This window comes from Carlito syrichta, unplaced genomic scaffold, assembly GCF_000164805.1.
Source record: "Carlito syrichta isolate Samal-C Ts95f unplaced genomic scaffold, Tarsius_syrichta-2.0.1 Scaffold306175, whole genome shotgun sequence".
NCBI classification, from domain to species: domain Eukaryota; kingdom Metazoa; phylum Chordata; class Mammalia; order Primates; family Tarsiidae; genus Carlito; species Carlito syrichta.
The window spans coordinates 194324-216038 of NW_007250271.1; the positions used below are offsets into that span (position 1 = coordinate 194324).

Genomic DNA, 21715 nt, shown 5'->3' on the forward strand with positions numbered 1-21715 from the left:
GTGAATAGGTTCAGTTTTATTTCTTTGTTTTCCTATCTGTACTTCTTTTTTTTTCTTGACTTATTCCACTATCTTGGATTTCCATATAATGTCGAATAGGAATGCTAAGAATAGATGTCCTTGTCTTGTTACTGATCTTTAGAGGAAATTCAGTCATCATTAAGTATGACATTAAGCCGGGCTCGGTAGCTCAGCCTGTAATCCCGCGCTTTGAGAGGCTGACATGAGTGGATTGCCTGAACCTGTGGGTTCGAGACCTGCCTGGGCAACTTGGCGAGACCTCACCTCTACAGTAAATCAAAAAATCAGCCAGGCATGGTAGCACATGCCTGTAATTCCGGCTACACGGAAGGCTGAGGCGGAAGGATTGCCAGAGCCCAGCAGGTCGAGGCTGCGGTGGCCGGGAGTGGCCACTGCACTCCAGCCTGGGAGGCAGAGTGAGACTCCAACACACACACACACACACACACACACACACACAAAGTATGACATTAGCTGTAGTTTTTGTACACATTACAGGTTGAGGAAGTTCTCATCTATTCCTAGTTTTCCAAGCATTTTAATAATGAATGGATGGTGTATTTTGTCAGATGCATTTTCTGTTCTATTGATAGGATCATGTCGTTTTTCTTCTTTAGTCTGTTAATATTTTGGATTGAATTTTGAATGTTGAACCATCCTTGTATTCCCAGTACATGGGTGTAGTATATTATTCCTTTTTTGTATTGCTAGGTTTGAAATGCTGGTATTTCATTGAGTATTTCTGCATTTATTTATTTATTTACTTATTTATATATATATATATATATATATATATTTTTTTTTTTTTTTTTTTTTGAGTTGGAGTCTCACTGTCGCCCAGACTGGAGTGCAGTGGCCACTCCTGGCCACCGCAGCCTCGACCCGCTGGGCTCCGGCGATCCTTCCGCCTCAGCCTTCCAAGTAGCTGGAACTACAGGTGCGCGCTACCACACCCGGTTAATTTTTTGATTCATTGTAGAGATGAGGTGTCACCAAGTTGCCCAGGCGGGTCTTGAACCCATGGGCTCAGGCAATCCACTCACCTCAGCCTCACAAGGCTCGGAATTACAGGCTGAGCCACCGAGCCCGGCTTGCATTTATTTTGATGAGGGATATTGGTTTGTAACTTTTTTGTACTGGCTTGATCTGGTTTTGTTATCAGAGTAATGCTGGACTTATAAAATAAACTGGCAAATGTTCTTTTCTATTTCTGGAAGAACTTGTATAGAATTGGTGTTGTTTTTTTTTTTTCTTTAATTGGTGATAGAATTTGCCAGTGATGTGTCTGGCATGGATTGATTTGAATTAATCCTATTTAGAGTTTTCTTAGCTGCTTGACTCTCTAGGTTTGTCTTTCACTAAATTTGGGGAATTTTCAGCTATTATTTCTTAAAATACATTTTTCTGTTCCACATTCTTTGTTTTTTCCTTGTGTGACTTCAATAACACCATTGTTAGACCTTTTGGTATTATTCTATAGAACCCTGAGTCTTTGTTCTTTTTTTGTTAGTTATTTTCTTGACTTTTCAAACTGAACAATTTCTGTTGATCTGTCATCAACTTTACGGACTTTTTCCTCTGTCATCTCTATTCTCCATAGAGTCCATCCACTGAGTTTAGAAAATTATTTTGGTTATTGTATATTTAAGTTCTAAAATCTCCATTTGCTTCTTCTTTATATATTTTCTTTCTTTGGTGAGACTTTCTGTCTTTCTATTTGTTTCAAAAGTGTTATCGTTACTTTCAAGGATATTTTTATGATAGCTTATTTAAAATCTTTGTCAGATAATTCCAACATGTGTATCGCTTCAGCATTGGCAACTTTTGATTGTCTTTTTTCATGGGAGCTCAAATTTTCCTGGTTCTGGTTATGTCAAATAATTCGAGATTGTATCTTGGACATTTTGAAATTATGTTATGAGACTTTTGGTCTTGTTTCAGTATTATGGGGAATACTGATACAGGTTGAATTCTCTTATCCAAAATGCTTGGGACCAAAGGTGTTTTGGGAATATTTATGTATTTATGTATTTATTTATTTATGGAGTATTTGCATTGTATTTACTGGTTGAGCATCCTTCATCTGAAAATCCAATATCTGCAATACCGCATTGAGCATTTCCTTGAACATCATATTGACACTCAAAAAGTTTTGGATTTTGGATCACTTCAGGTTTCAGATTTTCAGATTAAGGAAATTCAACCTGTAGAATTTTTTGGTTGTTGTTGTTGTTGTTTTTAATCACCTGTTCCCAAGCTCTAACAACCTATATAGTTTTGTTTTAGGGAAAAATCAACACATTTAGATCTAGGCCACCAGTTCTCACCATTCTTCTGCTTCGATGTCAGTGCAGTTTTCAAAGCCTTTGCTAACATATTTGGATCAGTCCTGTGTATAGATCACCTAGTGGCCAGTCTGGAACTTGGGTCCCGGTCTGTCTCTTAATTCAGATCTCAGAGTCTGTGGTCTGTTGTTTGAGGTCAGATCTATGCATGTGCACTTTAGGGATGAGCACAAGAGTTTATATACAACCTTATGATGTGGCTTCTCGAGCTGTTTGTTCTTCGTGATTTCTTTAGTACTTACTGGTTTATTGGACTATCCCCTTTTCAGTCTTCCTACCATAAGGTCAGAGTTTTAACTACCCAACTCTGCTGTACACTTTTTGTGATTGTGCCCAATGCTTGAACCAAGTAGCAGGAGGACAGAGAGAGAAAAATAGAATTGGGAGCTCATCCTACCCTCTTGAGACCACTGTTCCTTTGATTGAAGAGGAAGGTTCCCATCGTTCATCCGATCATTTAGTTTCCTGCTATTTTCTCATTGCCACTGCTGCCACCAAAGGTTTGCTTTGGGCTGGCACACAAGAGAACAGAAAAAGAAAAATAAAGAAAAATGCGGGATTTTAATACACTTTCTGAGTTTTCAGAGATCACTCTCCTGTTTCTTGGGTCAGAACAAGACTAGGGTTTCTCCTGGAGCCTTCTCTGTCCATGTCAGCAGACGCTTCCAGATTTCAGGCTACATTGTGACCACTCTAGGGGATACTAGAGGAAATAAGAAATGCTAAACTCAGCCGGGCTCGGTGGCTCAGCCTGTAATCCCAGCACTTTGGGAGGCTGAGGTGACTGGATTGCCTGAGCTCACGGGTTCGAGACCCGCCTGGGCAACTTGGCGAGACCTCATCTCTACAATAAATCATAAAATTAGCCGGGCGTGGTAGCGCACGCCTGTAGGTCCAGCTACTTGGAAGGCTGAGGCGGAAGGATCGCCGGACCCCAGAGGGTCGAGGCTGCGGTAGCCAGGAACGGCCACTGCACTCCAGCCTGGGTTGACAGAGTGAGACTCCAACTCAAAAAAAAAAAAATGAATGAAACGACATATTGGTTCGGGGACATAATTTTTCCAGCAAAATTTTGTGATAGCACAATCTAAACATTTGTTACTTGACATTTAACTTGCTAGCACAATTATTAGGAGGATATATGTATATATAAAATACCCAGGCTTTATTTTCCCCAAGAGATTACATCCTTTTGATATTCAAATCATTCTCTTTCAAGTGCCTTTCTTGCCATCTTCTTTTGTAATTCTCTTTTCTACTGTTATTGAACACTAACTGCACCAGATTCTCATTAGTCCATCACTTCTAACATGATATGAGCAGTCCTCCATCATTTTCCTTGACTTTAGAAAATCCTAACCCTTGTGACAGATTTGCTCATTTACATTGATTTGCATTATCCTTTCAACAGTTTGCATCAGACAGGAAGGGACTGACGCACAAAGAAAGAAAGTCGACCTTTTAGGTAGGGAGGGATGTCAGGGAAAGTAGGGGATAACATTTAAATGAAGAATAAATTTTATAAGTACTTATTTGAGTGGTGAATATTTTTAGCTTTTGCTTCTCCTTGTAGCTTCATAAACTTTGGAGATGGATTATGATTATTCTTAATTATAAGAATCCCCGTTTTCACTAAAAAACACCTCAAAATAAAAAATAGAGATGTGATTCCTAATTCCACTCTAGGTTTTTAATATGCATATTTTGATGAGGTAGCTTTGATAGTATAAAACATTCTAAACTTTTTTCTCTTAACAGTATGTCTTAAAACTATTTTTCATTGTTTTTGTATAATCTTCATTATATTGTTTTTAATTTAATAATCAAAATAATTAAATTTTCCAGAGTGGATGCAAAGCTTGAGATATTAAGAGAGATTCTGTAGGGTTTGTGTTTTTTTAAGAGATTGCTTTCCATTATTATGTGTGTTATTAACCATAATAAGAGATAATAATGAATAAATAATAGGACATTGATACAATGGAATGTTATTCAACAACATAGATATCATTCTCTGCAGAATTATGATGGGAACTCTCCTAAACAAATATATAAGAAATGTTAGGTAATAATGTCAAGGTGAGGGGGTTCTATTCTACTATCTGAGGCCGCTGTGGATCTCTAAAGAAAGGGTGGGGCTTTTTAAATACCATCATAGAGCAAATACTGAATAAACTTTATTTATTTTTAGTTGGCAGAAAGGCATACAAATTTTATTAACATATATATGGGAATCCAGGCACAGTGGCTCAAGCCTGTAATCCCAGCACTTTGGGAGGCCAAGGCGAGAGGATTGCCTGAGCTCAGGGATTCAAGACCAACCTGGGCAACTTAGTGAAACCTTGTCTCTATAATAAATCAAAAAATAAGCCAGGCATGGTAGCGCACATTTGTAGTTCCAGCTACTTGGAAGGCTGAGGCGGAAGGATCACCTGAGCCTAGCAGGTCAAGGCTGCGATGGCTGTGAGTGTGCCACTGCACTCCAGCCTGGGTAACAGAGTAAGACTCCGACTCAAAAAAAAAGAAAAACATACATGAGAAGTGATTAACCCTGAATGAACTTTTATGTGTAAGGTCCTGTGGTAGGTACTCTCGAATGTGAATAAGTCATTCTTGAAGTTCTGTCCTCACAGAACTTCAAGTTAAATGGGGAGGGGCAGAAGCAAATTAAAAAATACGATAAAGAAAAAACACAAGCCAGGCATGGTGTCTCACGCCCATAATCCCAACACTTTGGCAGGCAGAAGTGAGAGGATTGCCTGAGCCTCAGGGGTTCGAGAACACCCTGGGCAACTTGGTGAGACCTCATCTCTACAATAAATTTTAAAAGTTAGCCAGGTGTGGTGGCTCGCACCTGTGGTTTCAGTTACTTGGAAGGCTAAGGCGGAAGGATCACCTGAGCCCAGCAGGTCAAAGCTGCGGTGACCATGAGTGTGCCACTGCACTCCAGCGAGGGTGACAGAGTGAGACTCCTACCCAAAAAAAAAAAAAAAAAAAGGAAAAACACAGAATATCAAACAGGAAAGGTTTCATAGAAGTGGTGTCCCTTGAAGGAAGAGTGTTTGCCTCTCAGGGCAAAGGACAAAGTGGTACATTGAGGGAAGTACATGCAATTCAGTATTTCAGGGGAGTGCATCATAGATCTCTACGTATTGACATTGACTAGTCCATAAGACTTATTGTTAAATGTAGAAAGCAAGATGAGAAACAACGTGAGCCGGGCTCGATGGCTCAGCTTGTAATCCTGCGCTTTGGGAGGCTGAGGTGAGTGGATTGCCTGAGCCCGCAGGTTCGAGACCCACCTGGGCAACTTGGCGAGACCTCATCTCTACAATAAATCAAAATATCAGCTGGGCATGGTAGCGTGCGCCTGTAGTTCTGGCTACTTGGAAGGCTGAGGCTGGAGGATCGCTGGCGCCCAGCAGGTCGAGGCTGTGGTGGCCGGGAGCGGCCACTGCACTCCAGTCTGGGTGACGGAGTGAGACTCCAACTCAAAAAAAATAAAATAAAATAAAAAATAGTCGGGTTCGGTGTCTCAGCCTGTAATCCCGCGCCTTTGGGAGGCTGAGGTGAGTGGATTGCCTGAGCCCGCGGGTTCGAGACCCGCCTGGGCAGCGAGACCTCATCTCTACAATAAATCAAAAAATCAGCCAGGCGTGGTAGCGCGCACCTATAGTTCCAGCTACTCAGAAGGCTGAGGCGGAAGGATCGCCGGAGCCCAGCAGGTCTAGGCTGCAGTGGCCGGGAGCGGCCACTGCACTCCAGTCTGGGCGACAGAATGAGACTCCAACTCAAAAAATAAAAAATAAAAATGAAAATGAAAATAAATAAATAAATAAAATAAAAGCAATGTGATATGGCTCCATTTATGTGAATAAAACAAAACCATATTGGTGTCTATATATATGTGTGTGTATAAACACATAACAAAATTTATAAAAGAAAATCTACCAAGCTGGTAACATTATTCACTTGGTGGGGGAAGTAGATGCAGAGGTAGAAATATTAAGGGAAACTCTGTGTAGGGTTTGTGTTTTTTAGGAGATTGCCTTCCATTATTATCTGTTATTAAATGTAATGGATAATAATGAATAAATAATAGCACATTGATACAATGGAATGTTATTGATACAATGGAATGAAATCATTCTCTAAGTCCCTAATTTGCAAATGTTCTTTAGATTTGGAGCTCTTTTTTCATGCAGTTATATGAAATCCAATTTTTTTGAGAAACCAGAGAGCACTTTTGTTTTTAAGTTAGGCTGGAGGACATGAAGATCTCAACTCTTGTGCACATGCATGTATACAAATAAAGAGGTCTAAAATGCTGTATGGTTCCTGGGGTGCTAACAATCACAGTGTATGAGAGATAATACTGAGATGCTTTAACATTTTCTTATTTATTATATATTCTTATTTTCTGTAAGAAATAGATATTGTTATATTTAGTAAATTTTTTTTTAAGAAAATCGCACTGGGGCTATATTATGAGCACATTAGTGATGGAAGTCTAACTTGAGAAGACATCTGTTTAGGAAAGAGATTTAGTATCATGTGTCAAGAGTCTGTGAAAATGATCGTACCCTTTGACCTAGTAACTACACTTCTAAAAATTTGCCCCATGAAATAATCCCAGAGACTTATGTAAAAGGATGCTCATGAGAGCATGACTTATAATTAGAAATTGAAAATGACTTTAATATCTTACATTCCACTCGATGAAATATTATGACAGTCTTAAAATTTTATTCAGGAGGATTTTTAAACAACATTGGAAAAGGCTTGATAAGTGAAAAAACCCCTTCTCAGTCAACCCTTCCCCCACAAAGATAAACATCCATTTTTATTTCTGTTGCCATAGATTTCTTTTACCTCTACCTGAAGTTTTTTTGTTTTTTTTTTGAGTCGGGAGGGTCTCACTCTTGTTGACCAGGCTGGTGTGCAGTGGCACAATCACAGGTCACTGCAGCCTCGACCTCCTGGGCTCAGGCAATCTTTCTGCCTCAGCCTCCAAAATAGCAGGGCCTACAGGCATGTACCACCACACTTGGCTCTTGGCTAATCTAATTTTTTTGTTGTTGTTGTAGAGACAAGGTCTCACCATGTTGCCTAGGCTAGTCTCAAACTCCTGGGCTCCAGCAATTCTCCTGCCTCGGCCTCCCAAAGTGCTGGGATTACAGGTGTGAGCCACTGTGCCCAGCCTCTACCTGAACTTTATTTTACTTTTTTGAGTTGAGGTCTCACTCTGTCACCCAGGCTGGTGTACAGTGGCATGTGTATGGCTCACAGAAGCCTCAACTTTCTGGGATAAGATGATCCTTTGGCCTTTGCCTCGCAAGTAGCTAGGACTACTGGTATGCACCATCATGCCTGGCTAATTTGTTAAACATTGTTTGTAGAATTGAGGTCTTGCTATGTTGACTAGGCTGATCTTTTTTTTTTAACAAAGTTTATTAGAGAGAGAAGAAAGAGAGACATGCCAGAGCTGGCATGGGCAAAAGAAACTGCATAGGCTGATCTTGACATCCTGGGCTCAATCAATTCTCCCAATGCTGGGATTACAGGCATGAGCCACCGCACCTGGCTTGCCTGAACTTTTGTGTCTCCCTTCTTCACTCAGTATGATGTCTTTGGGATTTATACATATTATTGTGTGCATCAGCACTTTGTTCTTTATTACTGTGTAGTAATCCATTGTATGAGTACACCATAATTTATCCACTCTTCTGTTGATATATATTTGAGTTTTTTCCAGTTTGGTGCTATCATGTTAACATTCTTGCTTATGTCTTTTGGTGAATATATGTACTCATTTCTCTTGGGTAAATACTTAGGAGTAGGATTGCTGTACCATATGGTAAGTGTATGTTTAATTTTTCTTTTTTTTTTTGAGTTGGAGTCCTCTGTCGCCCAGATTGGAGTGCAGTGGCCGCTCCCGGCCACCGCAGCCTCGACCTGCTGGGCTCCGGCGATCCTTCCGCCTCCGCCTTCCGAGTAGCTGGAATTACAGGCATGCGCTACCACGCCCGGCTAATTTTTTGATTTATTGTAGAGATGAGGTCTTGCTGCCCGGGTGGGTCTCGAACCCGCGGGCTCAGGCAATCCACTCACCTCAGCCTCCCAAAGGCGCGGGGTTACAGGCTGAGCCACGGAGCCCGGCTGTGTATGTTTAATTTTATAAGAAACTGCCAAACTTTTCCAAATTGTATCAACGTATGCTCTTGCTAGCAATGTACTGGAGTTCCAGTTACTCCATAACCTTGTCAGTGCTTGATATTAATAGTCTTATTTTAGCCATTCTGCTGGATATATAGTAGTATCACATTGTGATTTTTTATATGTTTAAGTGCCTTTGGTCTTAATGTTCATACCTGTTAAACCAGTAATTTCATTTTTAGAGTATTTTCCTAAAAGTATAATCTGAAATCCAGAAAAAAATTTATATAGGCAATATACGAAGGGGGACCCCCCCCCCAAAAATGGAATTGTTTTTGGAAAGTGGACCCCTTGTAGTACAGGCTTCCCCCCAGGTAAGTGTTCTAGGAACCCATCAGCAACAGTGTACCAGCGAGTGTTATTGTAAGAGGCTGCAGTGAATTTTTTTTGGAGATTGTTTTAACACATTTGCCCATTTCTTGATGGGTGATTTACAAGCACACCTGCCTATACCGTGTTGAGTGTTCAGCAGTTTTGGACCAAAAATGTCATGACCCCTGTGTACCACCCTCCCTATTCACCTAATCTTGCCCGGAGAGACATTTTTTTTCCCCTGTGCATGTAAAAAGTCCTCCAAGAGAACATTTTGCCAGTGTGGAAGAGGTGAAACAAAACCAGCAGAAGTACTACAAGGCATCCAAATTGATGAGTTCAAAAACTTTTGAGCAGTGAAAAAAGCATCTCGATAGGTGCATTGTATCAAACACAGAGTGCTTTGAAGGTGACTGAAGTTTAAACATGTAAGAATAATTATACAATTTTTTAGTAAATAAATTCTGAGTATTTTTGGGTCCCTCGTTATATGCTCTTTGCTGTATAACTTACAATAGCCAAATGTGAAAACCTAAATGTTAGATGTTAAGGAAGTGGTTACATATTTATGATATATTCATGTTGATAAAATGTTCAGCCATTCAAAATTAGACAAATTAGATTATTATAGTAAATGCAGGATACAAAATTGTACATATGGCATGGTGTAAACTATAGGAAAATACATATATTAAAATATACCACGAAGCCGGACTCGGTGGCTCAGCCTATAATCCCGCACTTTGGGAGGCTGAGGTGAGTGGATTGCCTGAGCCCGCGGGTTCAAGACCCGCCTGGGCAACTTGGCGAGACCTCATCTCTACAACAAATCAAAAAATGAGCCGGGCGTGGTAGCGCACGCCTGTAGTTCCAGCTACTTGGAAGGCTGAGGCAGAAGGATTGCTGGAGCCCAGCAGGTTGAGGCTGCAGTGGCCAGGAGCGGCCAGTGCACTCCAGTCTGGGTGACAGAGTGAGACTCCAACTCAAAAAAATAAAATAAAATAAAATATACCACCAATACTTCAAATAAAGTATTTTATTGAAAATAAGGAAAGACACCAAAGTGTCTTTGGATGATTGGCACTGTGTGACTTTTTTTCCATATCTTTATGTATTTTTTTCTAATGATCATGTGATCATTTTAGAATATCACAAAATATAAGTAAACTTTTAAAAGTATTCTTGATTTTATGAACCATAATACTTTTTCTCTACCTAATCTTTTCTGTGAAGTAAAGATTTGCTCTCTTGGTTTTCTTTAAATATTTGATTTCTGATATTGTTTTGACTCCCAAATTATAAGTTGTATGAAAAAGACACGTTGTTTTGTCTTCTGAAAATCTAATGTTCCAAAATCCAGTCTAGGACAGAAGATAAAATAGAGCGATTCAAGAAAGCAGTTGAGTACTATTCAGTTACAACCAAACTGTCTTCGCTGCCAGTGGGTACCTCCTTTCTAGGTAAGGCTTCCATATAACCCCAAGCTGCTCTGTTCATAGGGGAAACTATGATTTTTTTGGTCCCTCAGGAACTCCAGGGCCAGACTGGAATTACTTGTTTGTGTTGAACCCTCCTAGAAGTCATTCCTATTTGGTAGACATTATCCTTTTGATTTCCATGTCATAAGAAAGGCGACATAAGAAAGCCTTGCTTTCTCAAATTTATAGATGAGGTATAATGTCATTTTCATTTACACTTCTGATGCCAACCCCTATTCTGGCCTGGTATATGTAAAGTGGCCTTGCCTTTGGGATCTGGCCTGAGTTTGAATTTCACCTCTGCTGCTTACCAGCTGTGCAACCTTGACAAGTCAGATTTGTATGAAATATGGCTTATGATACCTACTTTATAGTATTCTTAGCAGATGAAATAATTTATGTAAGCTTCCTGACGTGGCACATAGTAGCTGTTCAATAAATTATAACTTATTTATTAATAATAATTTTTCAGGTGATACGGGGTAAAACTGTTATAACATGGTAGAATTATTAGAAGTGACTAAGGTACAATTCTCTTGGCTTCAGGCTTTCGGAATAATAGACTTGGAAATCCTCCCCTTCCACGAAATCAAATGGGCAACATTTCTGCTGGAAAGCCAATGGTAAGCATCCTTTAAGAGACCTGAGACCATTTGTTAGCATGAGACTCATGTTGCTTCCTGATTTTTGTAACCTGAGTTAAGGAGTTAGGGTGTTTCAATATGATCACATTGTATATACTGACATGATGTTCTCAACCCGAAGCTAGCAGACTATGTTAAAAAAGCATCCAAAATCAGTAGCCATTAGTCATTGTGAAGGTAAATTAGCTAATGTCAGAGCATAGTTCTAGGTGACCTCAACTGGTCCATTGTCGGACCTGTGGAGGATTCTGTTCATACATCATTGTTAGAATTATTTCTTATTATTCTCAGTAGGTACTTTGTATCTCAACAATCCCTGCTACTGGCATCATCCACTATGTCACTCACAACTTCTAAGGGAACCATCTTGGAGCATGGCAAAATGTTAAATAGCTTTTCTGTCTCTTTTGTCCTTTAGTTTTCTCACCAAGTGCCCCAGAAAATGAAATATCCATCACCATTCCCAATGGGACCCAACTCATCTCTTCTCTTCCCCCCCCATGCTTTGGGGGAATCCCATGCTTTTTCTGAGGATCCCATGCTGCAGGACAGCCCCTTTGCCAATTGGGCTGTCTCTTATGACTCCTCTGCATCCCAGTTTCCCAATTACCTGACTTCTAAAGCCTCACCTCCTTTGGGACCAGACTCTTCCCACTCTTCTTCCTCTGATGGTGATGAGCCAAATGGAGCTAGCTCCAAGTAAGTATCTCAATAGACACAGGGAAACAGACTTCTGAGGCATCTGTATTCTTTTGCTTGTAACCTGAGTAGGGGGTGTGGGGAAGTATACATTCCTGGCTTTCCTCTATAGCTCTTTGCTCTTTGGAAAGCAAAGTAGGAAAACTCTCTATGCTTGCCCTCTTCAATGCTTATTTGGCTCTGTGCAGATGGTAATTAACACCCAGGCCATGAATAAAAGACAGCATAGCAACTGGTTAGGGAAACTCTGGTATGGACGTGTTATGTATCATGGTCATTTCTTAATTTGTGAGGTGGGTAGACTGAATGCAAATGGAAATATTGAAACAACTGAGTAGGCAGTTATATTGTTTAGTCAGAGTTTTGAGGATAAAAACAGTGGGATTTTGTTCTAGCTCACTTATTCTTAGATTATTCCTCCAATCAGATTATTTCTGGGAAACAGAGCTACTTTGAGGTTGCAGTTGTAATTATTTTCTTAAAACATATGCAGACTCTAAACATGGCCTCTTACAAGATAAAGAATCCAGAGTGAGTCCCATGACTTTTTTTTTTTTTTAAGCCACATCACAGAAGCACTTCAGCAGCAGCCTGATTGGGAAGATCCCAATGGTGACAGAGGGTCCTGGGTACAGCCTGTTGATGCTAGAGTTTCAGAAGCCAGCCTAGGTGATGGTGAGCCCCACATCCCATCCCTGCTGTCTATGTCTACGAGGAACCACATGGATATCACCATTCCACCCTTACCTCCAGTAGCTCCAGAAGTCTTGCGGGTTGCTGAGCACAGACACCGGAGGGGTCTTATGTACCCATATATCTACCATGTCCTCACTAAGGTGAGGCAGCACATTAGCACCTACTTCCCTGCTCTTAACATTGTACTTCATACTCCTTAGGATGGAAGCAGAGAAAATTCTGATCATTGATATCTGAAGGGAGAACAAAGGATACCAAATGTGCTGGGGCCCCTCATTGTATTAAGGGCCTCAGTTGAAACAAGACCAGCAGGAAATGGGACAATGCAGTAAATGAGGCCCCTAAAAGAAAAGTGTAATTGTGATATTTTTGAAGCAGATAATGCACCAAGTTGGTGAACTCTGGTTCTAGGGATAGGCAGTCTAACAAAAGGCTTTATGCCCTGGTTTCTTATCTCTTCTTCTAATTCTACAGAATTCATCCCTTTACTATACAAACCCATCCCCCAGCAAAATGTCTGAAATGGACTTTTCTCATTAGTCAGCTATACTTCGTGATAGTTCAGGCTTTAAAAATGGAGTATAAGCCGGGCTCAGTGGCTCAGTCTATAATCCCAGCGCTTTGGGAGGCTGAGGTGAGTGGATTGTCTGAGCCCGTGGGTTCGAGACCCACCTGGGCAACTTGGCAAGACCTCATCTCTACAATAAATCAAAAATCAGCCAGTTGTGGTAGCGCGTGCCTGTGGTTCCAGCTACTTGGAAGGCTGAGGCGTAAGGATTGCCGGAATCCAGCAGGTCGAGGCTGCAGTGGCCGGGACTGGCTACTGCACTCCAGTCTGGGCGACAGAGTGAGATTCCAACTCAAAAAAAAAATAAAAATGGAGTATAAGGCTGGTGCAGTGGCTCACATCTGTAACCCCACCACTTTAGGAGGCCAAGGCAAGAGGATTGCTTGAGCCCAGGAGTTCAAGACCAGCCTGGGCAACATAGCAGACCTCATCTCTACAAAAAAATAATAATAATAAAACTTAGCTGGGCATGGTGGTGTATGCCTATAGTCCCAGCTACTCAGGAGACTGAGGTAGAAGGATCACCTGAGCCCAGGAGGTTGGGGCTGCAGTGAGCTGTGATGGTGCCACTGAACTCCAGCCTGGGTGACAGAATGAAAGGTCTCAAAAAAAAAAAGGAATATGGCTTAAAAGTTGGCTATGATCAACTGGGCTTGTTACAGCTTCTTTTTAATCTAAAACTCTGTCTAAATACAAATAGAAAATTTTGGGGTTAGGCTACAGAGGATACAGTTTATTATTGGTCTTCTCAGCTCAGTTCTAACCTTGAAGTAACTCATTTTTTTCCTTCTCCCTGGACCATTCTCCTGTTAGGGTGAAATTAAGATCCCCGTATGTATTGAGGATGAGTGTAACATGGAGCTGCCTCCAGCTGCTCTCCTGTTCCGGTCAGCTCGTCAATATGTATATGGCGTCCTTTTTAGTCTGGCAGAGACACAGCGGAAAATGGAGCGCCTGGCCATACGGCGGCGGCTGCCTGTGGAAGGTAAGTGTAATTCTAGCTTTGAAAATTTTCTCAACGCTTAACACAGAGCAAAAATGTCTGAGCAGGGGCATCATACTTTTTTGGCTATAGAGCAGTCTTTAACAAAATGTATCATTTACCACAATATATACGTGTATGGGAAATACATTAACTTAAGCCCCAGTTCTGACTATCAAGCATTCAGAGTGGCTACTACTTATAAGAATCACACTGGACTTTGGGAATGTAGAGGTATATCTAACACAGTCTCTCCTCCATGAGGTTTTTGTTTTGGGATTTGATCCTGTAGGTAGTTGGAGATATTGAGGTGTTTTAAACTGCAGAGTAAGCCGGGCTCGGTGGCTCAGCCTGTAATCCCGTGCCTTTGGGAGGCTGAGGTGAGTGGATTGCCTGAGCCCGAGGGTTCGAGAACTGCCTGGGCAGTGAGACCTCATCTCTAAATAAAAAAAAAATCAGCTGGGTGTGGTAGCATGCCTGTAATTCTGGCTACTTGGAAGGCTGAGGCGGAAGGATCGCCGGAGCCCAGTAAGTCGAGGCTGCGGTGGCCGGGAGCGGCCACTGCACTCCAGTCTGGGCGACAGAGTGACTCCAACTCAATAAATAAATAAATAAATAAATAAACTGCAGAGTGACACAGTCACATTAGTGTTTTGCTTTGTTTTGTTTTGAGTTGGAGTCTTGCTCTGTTGCCCAGGCTGGAGTGCAGTGGCATGCTCATGGCCACCACAGCCTCGACCTGCTGAGCTCAAGGAATCCTTCCACCTCAGCCTTCCAAGTAGCTGGAACTACAGGCACGTGCCACCATGCCCGGCTAATTTTTTGATTTATAGTAGACATGAGGTCTCGCCAAGTTGCCCAGGCTGGTCTTGACCCATGGGCTCAGGCAATCCTCTGACCTTGGCCTCCCAAAGTGCTGGGATTATAGGCGTGCGCCACTGCGCCCAGCAAGTTAGTGTATTCAAAAGAACACTCTAGATTTCTGCTTCTGAGAGGATGGAGTAGATTAGATGTATTTTTCCCCATTCCTCCTGCTAAGTACAACTAAAAGCTCAGGGCATTACATACAAAACAAACAAGACACTCTAGAAGGTAGAGAGAAAGCAGACTGCCTGAGAACCTTGGGACCCAAGGAATGACAGTGGTACAGTGGTGATTTGCCTGGGTTTTCTTTTTGCCTTACATATCCCAGACTAGGTGTTCAACAAGCTGACAGTTCAGAAATGTCAACAGCTGCAGACTGATAATGGCCCCCCAAAAGCCTGCTTTCTCTGGACAAAGAACCAAAAAGGAACAGCCTAGCAATACAGAAAATGTTTAGATAATAACCACTGTACTCCAGCCATACACCACAGAAAGACTGTAGTCCATCTCCACCAGCAAAGGCCAAGTGAAGAGCCTACACTCCTTACCAGGCTGTGATGAGATACCCCACCTGTTCCTGCTCGGGAGGTCTCAGAGAAGGTCAAGTGAGAAGTCAAGACATCCACTCTCATATCGCATAATGAGATAGTATCTCCCTTCACCCACCAGAGTGGTGTCAGAAAAGACCTGCTAATACACAATAATTAAATAAGATCCAGAGTTGTCTCTTAAAAACAATACCCATGTTATCCATGTTTCAATTGAAAATCCCACATCATACCAAGAACGAGAAAGATTGCAAACTCAGATCTCAAACTGACTGAGGAAAGAAAATGAACAGAAGTGGAAATGGCAGAAGTTTGAATTTTCTGAAATGTATTTCAAAACATCCATCATAAAAATGTTTTAACAATTGTACACATGCTTGAAACAAATTGAAAACAAAGTCTCAGCAAAGAAATAGAAGATATAGGCTAGGTGCAGTGACTCATATGTGTCATCCCAGTGCTTTGGGAGGCCAAGACATAAGGATCATTTGTGGCCAGGAGTTTGAGGTCACACCTAACTTTAATTTTTAAAAAATCAGCCAGATATGGTGGTGCATGCCTATAGTCCTAGCTGCTCAGGAAGCTGAGATGGGAGAATTGCTTGAGCCTGGGAATTCAAGGTTATAATGAGTTCTGATTCTGCCCCTGCACTTCAGCCTGGGTGATAGAGTAAGACTCTATCTCAAAGGAAAAAAAATCTATAAAGAAGAACCAAATGGAAATTAAGAACTAAAAAATACAATAACCAAGATAAAATACTCAATAGATGCGTTAAATAGTGAATGAAGCCAGGCTCGGTGGCTCAACCTGTAATCCCATGCTTTGGGAGGCTGAGATGAATGGATTGTCTGAGCCTGTGGGTTCGCGACCCGCCTGGGCAACTTGGTGAGACCTCATCTCTACAATAAATCAAAAATCAGCCAGGCGTGGTAGCACGTGCCTGTAATTCCAGCTACTTGGAAGGCTGAGGTGGAAGGATCGCCAGAGCCCAGCAGGTCAAGGCTGCGGTGACCGGGAGCAGCCACTGTACTCCAGTCTGAGCGACAGAGTGAGACTCCAACTCAAATAAATAAATAAATATATAAATAGTGAATGAAAACAACAGAAGAAGGAATCAGTGAACTTGAAGACAGAGCAATATAAATTACCCAGACTGCATAAACAGAAAACAGACTGCAAAAGACAAAAACAAGAACGAAGAGGGACTATTAAGAAAAGACCTAATATTTTGTGTCATCAGAATGTCTCAGGAGAGGAGAAAGAGGATAGAGCTACAAAGTAGTCTAAGAAATAATGGCTGAAATATCCCCAAATTTGACAAAAATATAAACCTACAGATTCAATAAGCTGAGTAAATTAGAAACATTATACATTCAAGAAACCCATGCCTAAATATGTCATGACCAAACTTTTGAAAGGTAAAGTCAAAAATTATTGAAAGCAGCCAGACAGAAATTATTATTTACCAACAGGGGAATAATAATACAAAGAACAGCTGATCTGTCATCAAAACCAATGGAGTTCAGAAGGAAGTAGCAGAACATTTTCAAGTGCTGAAAGAAAAGAATCGTCAACTCAAAATTCTGTATCAAACAAAAAATATCCTCTAGTAATAAAGGGGAAATCATGATATTTTCAGATGAAGGGAAACCAGGATAATTTTTCACAAGCAGACCCACCCTAAAATGATGGCTAAAGATAGTTCTTTACATAGAAAGGAATTGATAAAAAGAAGAACCTCAGAACATCAGGAAGGAAGAAAAAACAATGGAAAGAACAAAAGTATGAGACCAAGCACAGTGGCTCATGTCTGTAATCTCAGCACTTTGGGAGGCCAAGACGAAAGATCACTTGAGCCCAGGAGTTCAAGATCAGCTTAGGCAACATTGAGACCTTGTCTATACAAAAAATTAAAAGTTAGCTGACCACGGTGGTACACATCTGTAGTCCAACTACTCGGGAGGCTGAGGCAGTAGCCTGAAGCTGTGGTGAGCCATGGTTGTGCCATTGTACTCAGCTTGGGCAACAGAGTGAGATGGCAACTCCAAAAAAAAAAAAGAACAAAAGTATGGATATATGCAGTAGACTTGCCTACTTCACTTGAGTTTTTTTTTCCTCCCCTCCCCCCAGAGTTTTCTAAATTGTATTTCACATTGAAGAAAAAATTATAACACTATTCAGTGTTGTTCTCTATGTAGTGAAAAAATATATATTTTTTTGATGGGCTTAGTTTTCTTTTTCTTTATTTGTCTACATTCAGCTGAATTCAAATGTACTGCCTGAATGATCCAGACATACAAAAGCCCCCCAGTCATCCCCACTGGTTTTTAAAATAAAATCTTCACTTATAAAACTGAAACAGTAAAGCATTAAAATACAGAAAGCTCGTTTAACTCACTTCACAAAAACATTAATAGATGACGTATCCCTTCCATAACTATTTGAGGACAAAATGAGTAAACACTAACACCAGTTGTAAATAGACAGGGATACTGAACTGCAGGAATTCAAAACTCTACCTAGACAAAGTGGTAATGGCAACTAACAAACCACTGAAGAAACGGAGTCCCAACACAGCTAAATAGGGGTCACAGGACCAGCCACGGAGTGACTCACAGTACTGCACAACACAGCAATGTGGACGGGCAGGGGCGGAGCCTGCAGGCCGGCTGACATGTTAACTGTGATACATAAAACTGAATCTTCCAATGGAGAGTAAGTGCAGAAGGTACTAAGCTGGCCCAGCGGGCTTATCTGTATTGGTCGTTCATGCTTGGGCTTGCCCCGTGGGGGCCCAGAGCTGCCGTACTGGCTCTGACTGTAGGACTGCTGCTGTCCCTGGTGGGACAGGTAGCTTGAGCCATAGCAGGGCTTTTGCTGGCCCCCATGCAGGTGCTGCTTCCCAGCATGTTTTGGGGGCACCGATGAGTTGTAGTTGTCACCTTGGTAGTAGGAACCATAGCCAGAGGAGCTATCACCACCCCTGCTGTCGCCACTACTGGCATTCCCAGAATGCCCTCCATTGCTGTAGAACTGACTGTAGCCTGCTGTCACTGAATTGCCTCCATTCTGGTAGCTTCCATACCCAACCGGCATTCATGTTGTCTCCATGGTTGACACCACCAAATCCTTGTCCTCATCCTGGCCTTCGCCCGCGAATATTGACTCCTCTTCCCCACCCTCGCAGGGGGCATTGTGCATGGGGCCTCCCATGCCAAAGCCAGGGTTATGTGGCTTGGCGGCAAAATTGGGCCTGCCTCTGACAGGCACCGGGGCCCTCTTCTTCTTGTTAGCTTCAAGGGTGAGAGGGGCATCAGGGAAGAGCTTCTTTAGGGCTGCAAGGGCAGCGTATGCCTTTGCCACCTTCTTGTTGGAACCAGCACCTTGGAACTTCTGTCCATCTTCCTGGACTTCCCTTATGAAGTGCTTCTCATGGCTGCTGCTAGTCTCAGAGATGAGTTCATACTTGAAGCTGCCTCTTCTCCTTGAGCTCTATGTCAGAGTTCTTGCCATACTTTGTCAGGATCGGCCTCTGCTTGGTAGTGGCATCCGAGAAGAAGGCAACACTGGGGGTTGATACAGCTTCCACCACAGGGGCAGGGACCACTGCCACTGGCTTCGCCTGTCTCGTGGGCTGAGTCCTCTCCCTTGCTGGAGTTACTACCTTCGGTGCCTGTCAGCAAACCCATGTCCTATAACACCTTAACAGCCACATGCGGCTTGGAGGTCTTTTGGGGTGGACCAGAGGCCTTGAATGAATTGCCATCAACCTCCACAGACATGGTGAACATGGGGACATGGACAGGCCCAGTCTGGGACACCAGTTTGTACTGCAGCCCTGGCTTTAGCTGGTTCAATTGCATCAAGGTGTTCATGGCTTGGGGAGACTCTGCCTTCTCTTTCTTCTGAATCTTCTTCTTTTTGCTTGGAGACTTCTCCTCCTCGTCCTCCCCATAGGATGCTTCATGGGTGTGATGGTGTAAGTGATGTTGGGGGGGATTTGAATGATGTCGACAGGATTCTCGTTCTTTGGTTTCTTGGGCATCTTGGAAGGCAGAGAGTCCATGCCCAGGACTTTATGTAGCTGACCAAATGCAGCAAGTCGCAGCACGTGCTGCACACTCTGTGTGATGTCTTTCCATTGCTGTCTGTCTAGATGCCCAATAGCATCAGTGGCTTCATTTTCACATGGATCATAAATGCCAGAACCATCTGGCATCATGATGCTCGATGCCAGGCACTCCAGCACTCTTCACAGGGTCTCGCCAACACCCATGGGTCTGTTGGCCATGCCGATGGACTTCTCACACAGGAGCTCGAGAGGCCAGCCTCAGAGGGGACCCCAGGTGGGCACTCAGGTGCAGAGGTCCTTCAGGATTCAGATGACAATGACACATAACTTCAGCCCATTGGCTCCAGCCTGGAACCACTTGGCATGGCAGAGGGATTCCATAGCAGCAACAAAGCATTTCTGCCTGTCCAGAACGTCTGGGGGTTCATTGACTGATAGCTTTTCCCTGGCTAATATTTTCTCCATTTCTTCTCTGACAACAGGGGATGTCAGGTAGATGGTCAGGGATAATGGCAGCTCTTTTGTGTTTTTTATCACAATTGCAGCATCATCGACAGATTGCAGTATTTCATACTTGTCTTCTGTTACAGCAGCAAGCTGGTTGGCCAGGTTGTCAGCCACCTTGTCCAGGAGGGCAGTTGTGGGCTTCTCTTTATACAGCAGCACCAAGTTCCCCTTGAGCAGGAGACCCTTTGCCACAAGATCCACCTGCATCACACCCCGCAGGGTTCTTGTCATGTGTTCATCTTCTGTTCCCCAGCCCCTTCCTTGCCCTCATCCTCCGGGAGTACATCCATGTTATCAGACTCTGCGTGCTCACCACTGCCTTTCTCCTGCCCATCTATCCAGTCTGACACAGCTTTGAGCGCCTCCTTGGTGTGGGACACTATGTTCTGCATGTCCTCCAGTTCCTCTTGCATTGGATACATGGAAGAATGTTTTGCCATCATGTGGCAATCATCATTCACAAAAATTCGCATCAGATGCATTTTTATTTCTTTTTCTGTAGTGTCTGGAAATCAAACTTTTGCTTATCTTTTCATACCGTGACAGATTTCCTTGGTGTTATCAATACTTCAACTGTATCTGAGTCCAGAAAAGGGAGGCTTATCACCGAAATTGATGCTTCCTTGCTGATCCGTCACATTGCCTAAGCAGCAGCTTGCAATCAATTAGGGAAATACTGAGATCATTTACCCTCCCCCAATTCAGAGGCTGAAGCAGAGGAAGGCATGCACATCACTGTACACCCCAAATAATCCATCCAGGTGGAGGATGAATCAAGGATCTCAACCACTCAACTGTTTGAGGAAATAAAGGTAGAAAGGGGTTTTAAGAACCTACATTAGGGTCCCAATCTTGCAGGTTACAGTACACCCAAATATCTCATGAGATCCCCGTTTTGGGGAAGGATGCAAAGACTAAGCCATCTGGAAAACATCACATCAATGAAAACATCTGAACTGAAGAAGAATGCTTAAACCCTCACCAGCCCAGATCCAGATCTGATGGAAGCCTGGCTGGCCACAGATTTGGCAACTCCAGGAACCCACAAAGGCTTCCTAGGCAATCCATGTAGCGAAAGGGTTTCCAAGGAAGGGGTCCACCTCTCCACATCCTGGAAGGACAAAGGAGGCAATATTTCCCGCCTCAAGAACCTGGAACTCTCCTGAAACTCAGGGCAGGTCCTGGACAAAGAGGAAGAGGGGGCTACCCCACTGCAATGCTCGGGGATGGAGGGGGATGTGTGCTTCAGGCATGTGCAGGCAAACCTGTGCTGCCGCCACAGACAAACCCCAGCCCGGGGAGGCAGCAGCCTGGGACCTGGTGTGTGCACACCCATATTTAAGACAACTATAAATGGAAGAGGATAAAGGGACATAACATAGGTCAGGTTTTCACACTTCACTTGGACTGGTAAAATCTCAACACCAGCCAGGCTCGGTGGCTCAGCCTGTAATCCCGCGCCTTTGGGAGGCTGAGGTGAGTGGATTGCCTGAGCCCACGGGTTCGAGACCTGCCTGGGCAGGCGAGACCTCATCTCTACAATAAATCAAAAAAAAGTCAGCCGTGTGTAGTAGCGCATGCCTGTAATTCCGGCTACCTGGAAGGCTGAGGCGGAAGGATTGCTGGAGCCCAGCAGGTGGAGGCTGTGGTGGCTGGGAGCGGCCACTGCACTCTAGCAACAGAGCGAGACTCCAACTCACAAAAAAAAAAAAAAAAACCGGGCTTGGTGGCTCAACCCTGTGATCCCGTGCCTTTGGGAGGCT

At 42.9% G+C, this 21715-nt stretch overlaps 1 protein-coding gene and 1 pseudogene across 2 annotated transcripts in view; one reads left to right on the plus strand and one right to left on the minus strand.

Moving 5' to 3' along the window:
- The window catches only part of FAM120C (family with sequence similarity 120C), a 112983-nt gene that overhangs the window by 35186 nt on the left and 56082 nt on the right, over positions 1-21715 (plus strand). For both annotated transcript variants that reach the window (XM_008062955.2, XM_021714957.1), the window contains exons 5-9: positions 10255-10354; positions 10919-10995; positions 11435-11715; positions 12278-12551; positions 13793-13964. In XM_008062955.2, the coding sequence (XP_008061146.1) occupies positions 10255-10354; positions 10919-10995; positions 11435-11715; positions 12278-12551; positions 13793-13964 (904 nt within the window). The remainder of the gene's footprint in view (positions 1-10254; positions 10355-10918; positions 10996-11434; positions 11716-12277; positions 12552-13792; positions 13965-21715) is intronic.
- LOC103265261 lies at positions 17951-20434 on the minus strand (annotated as a pseudogene).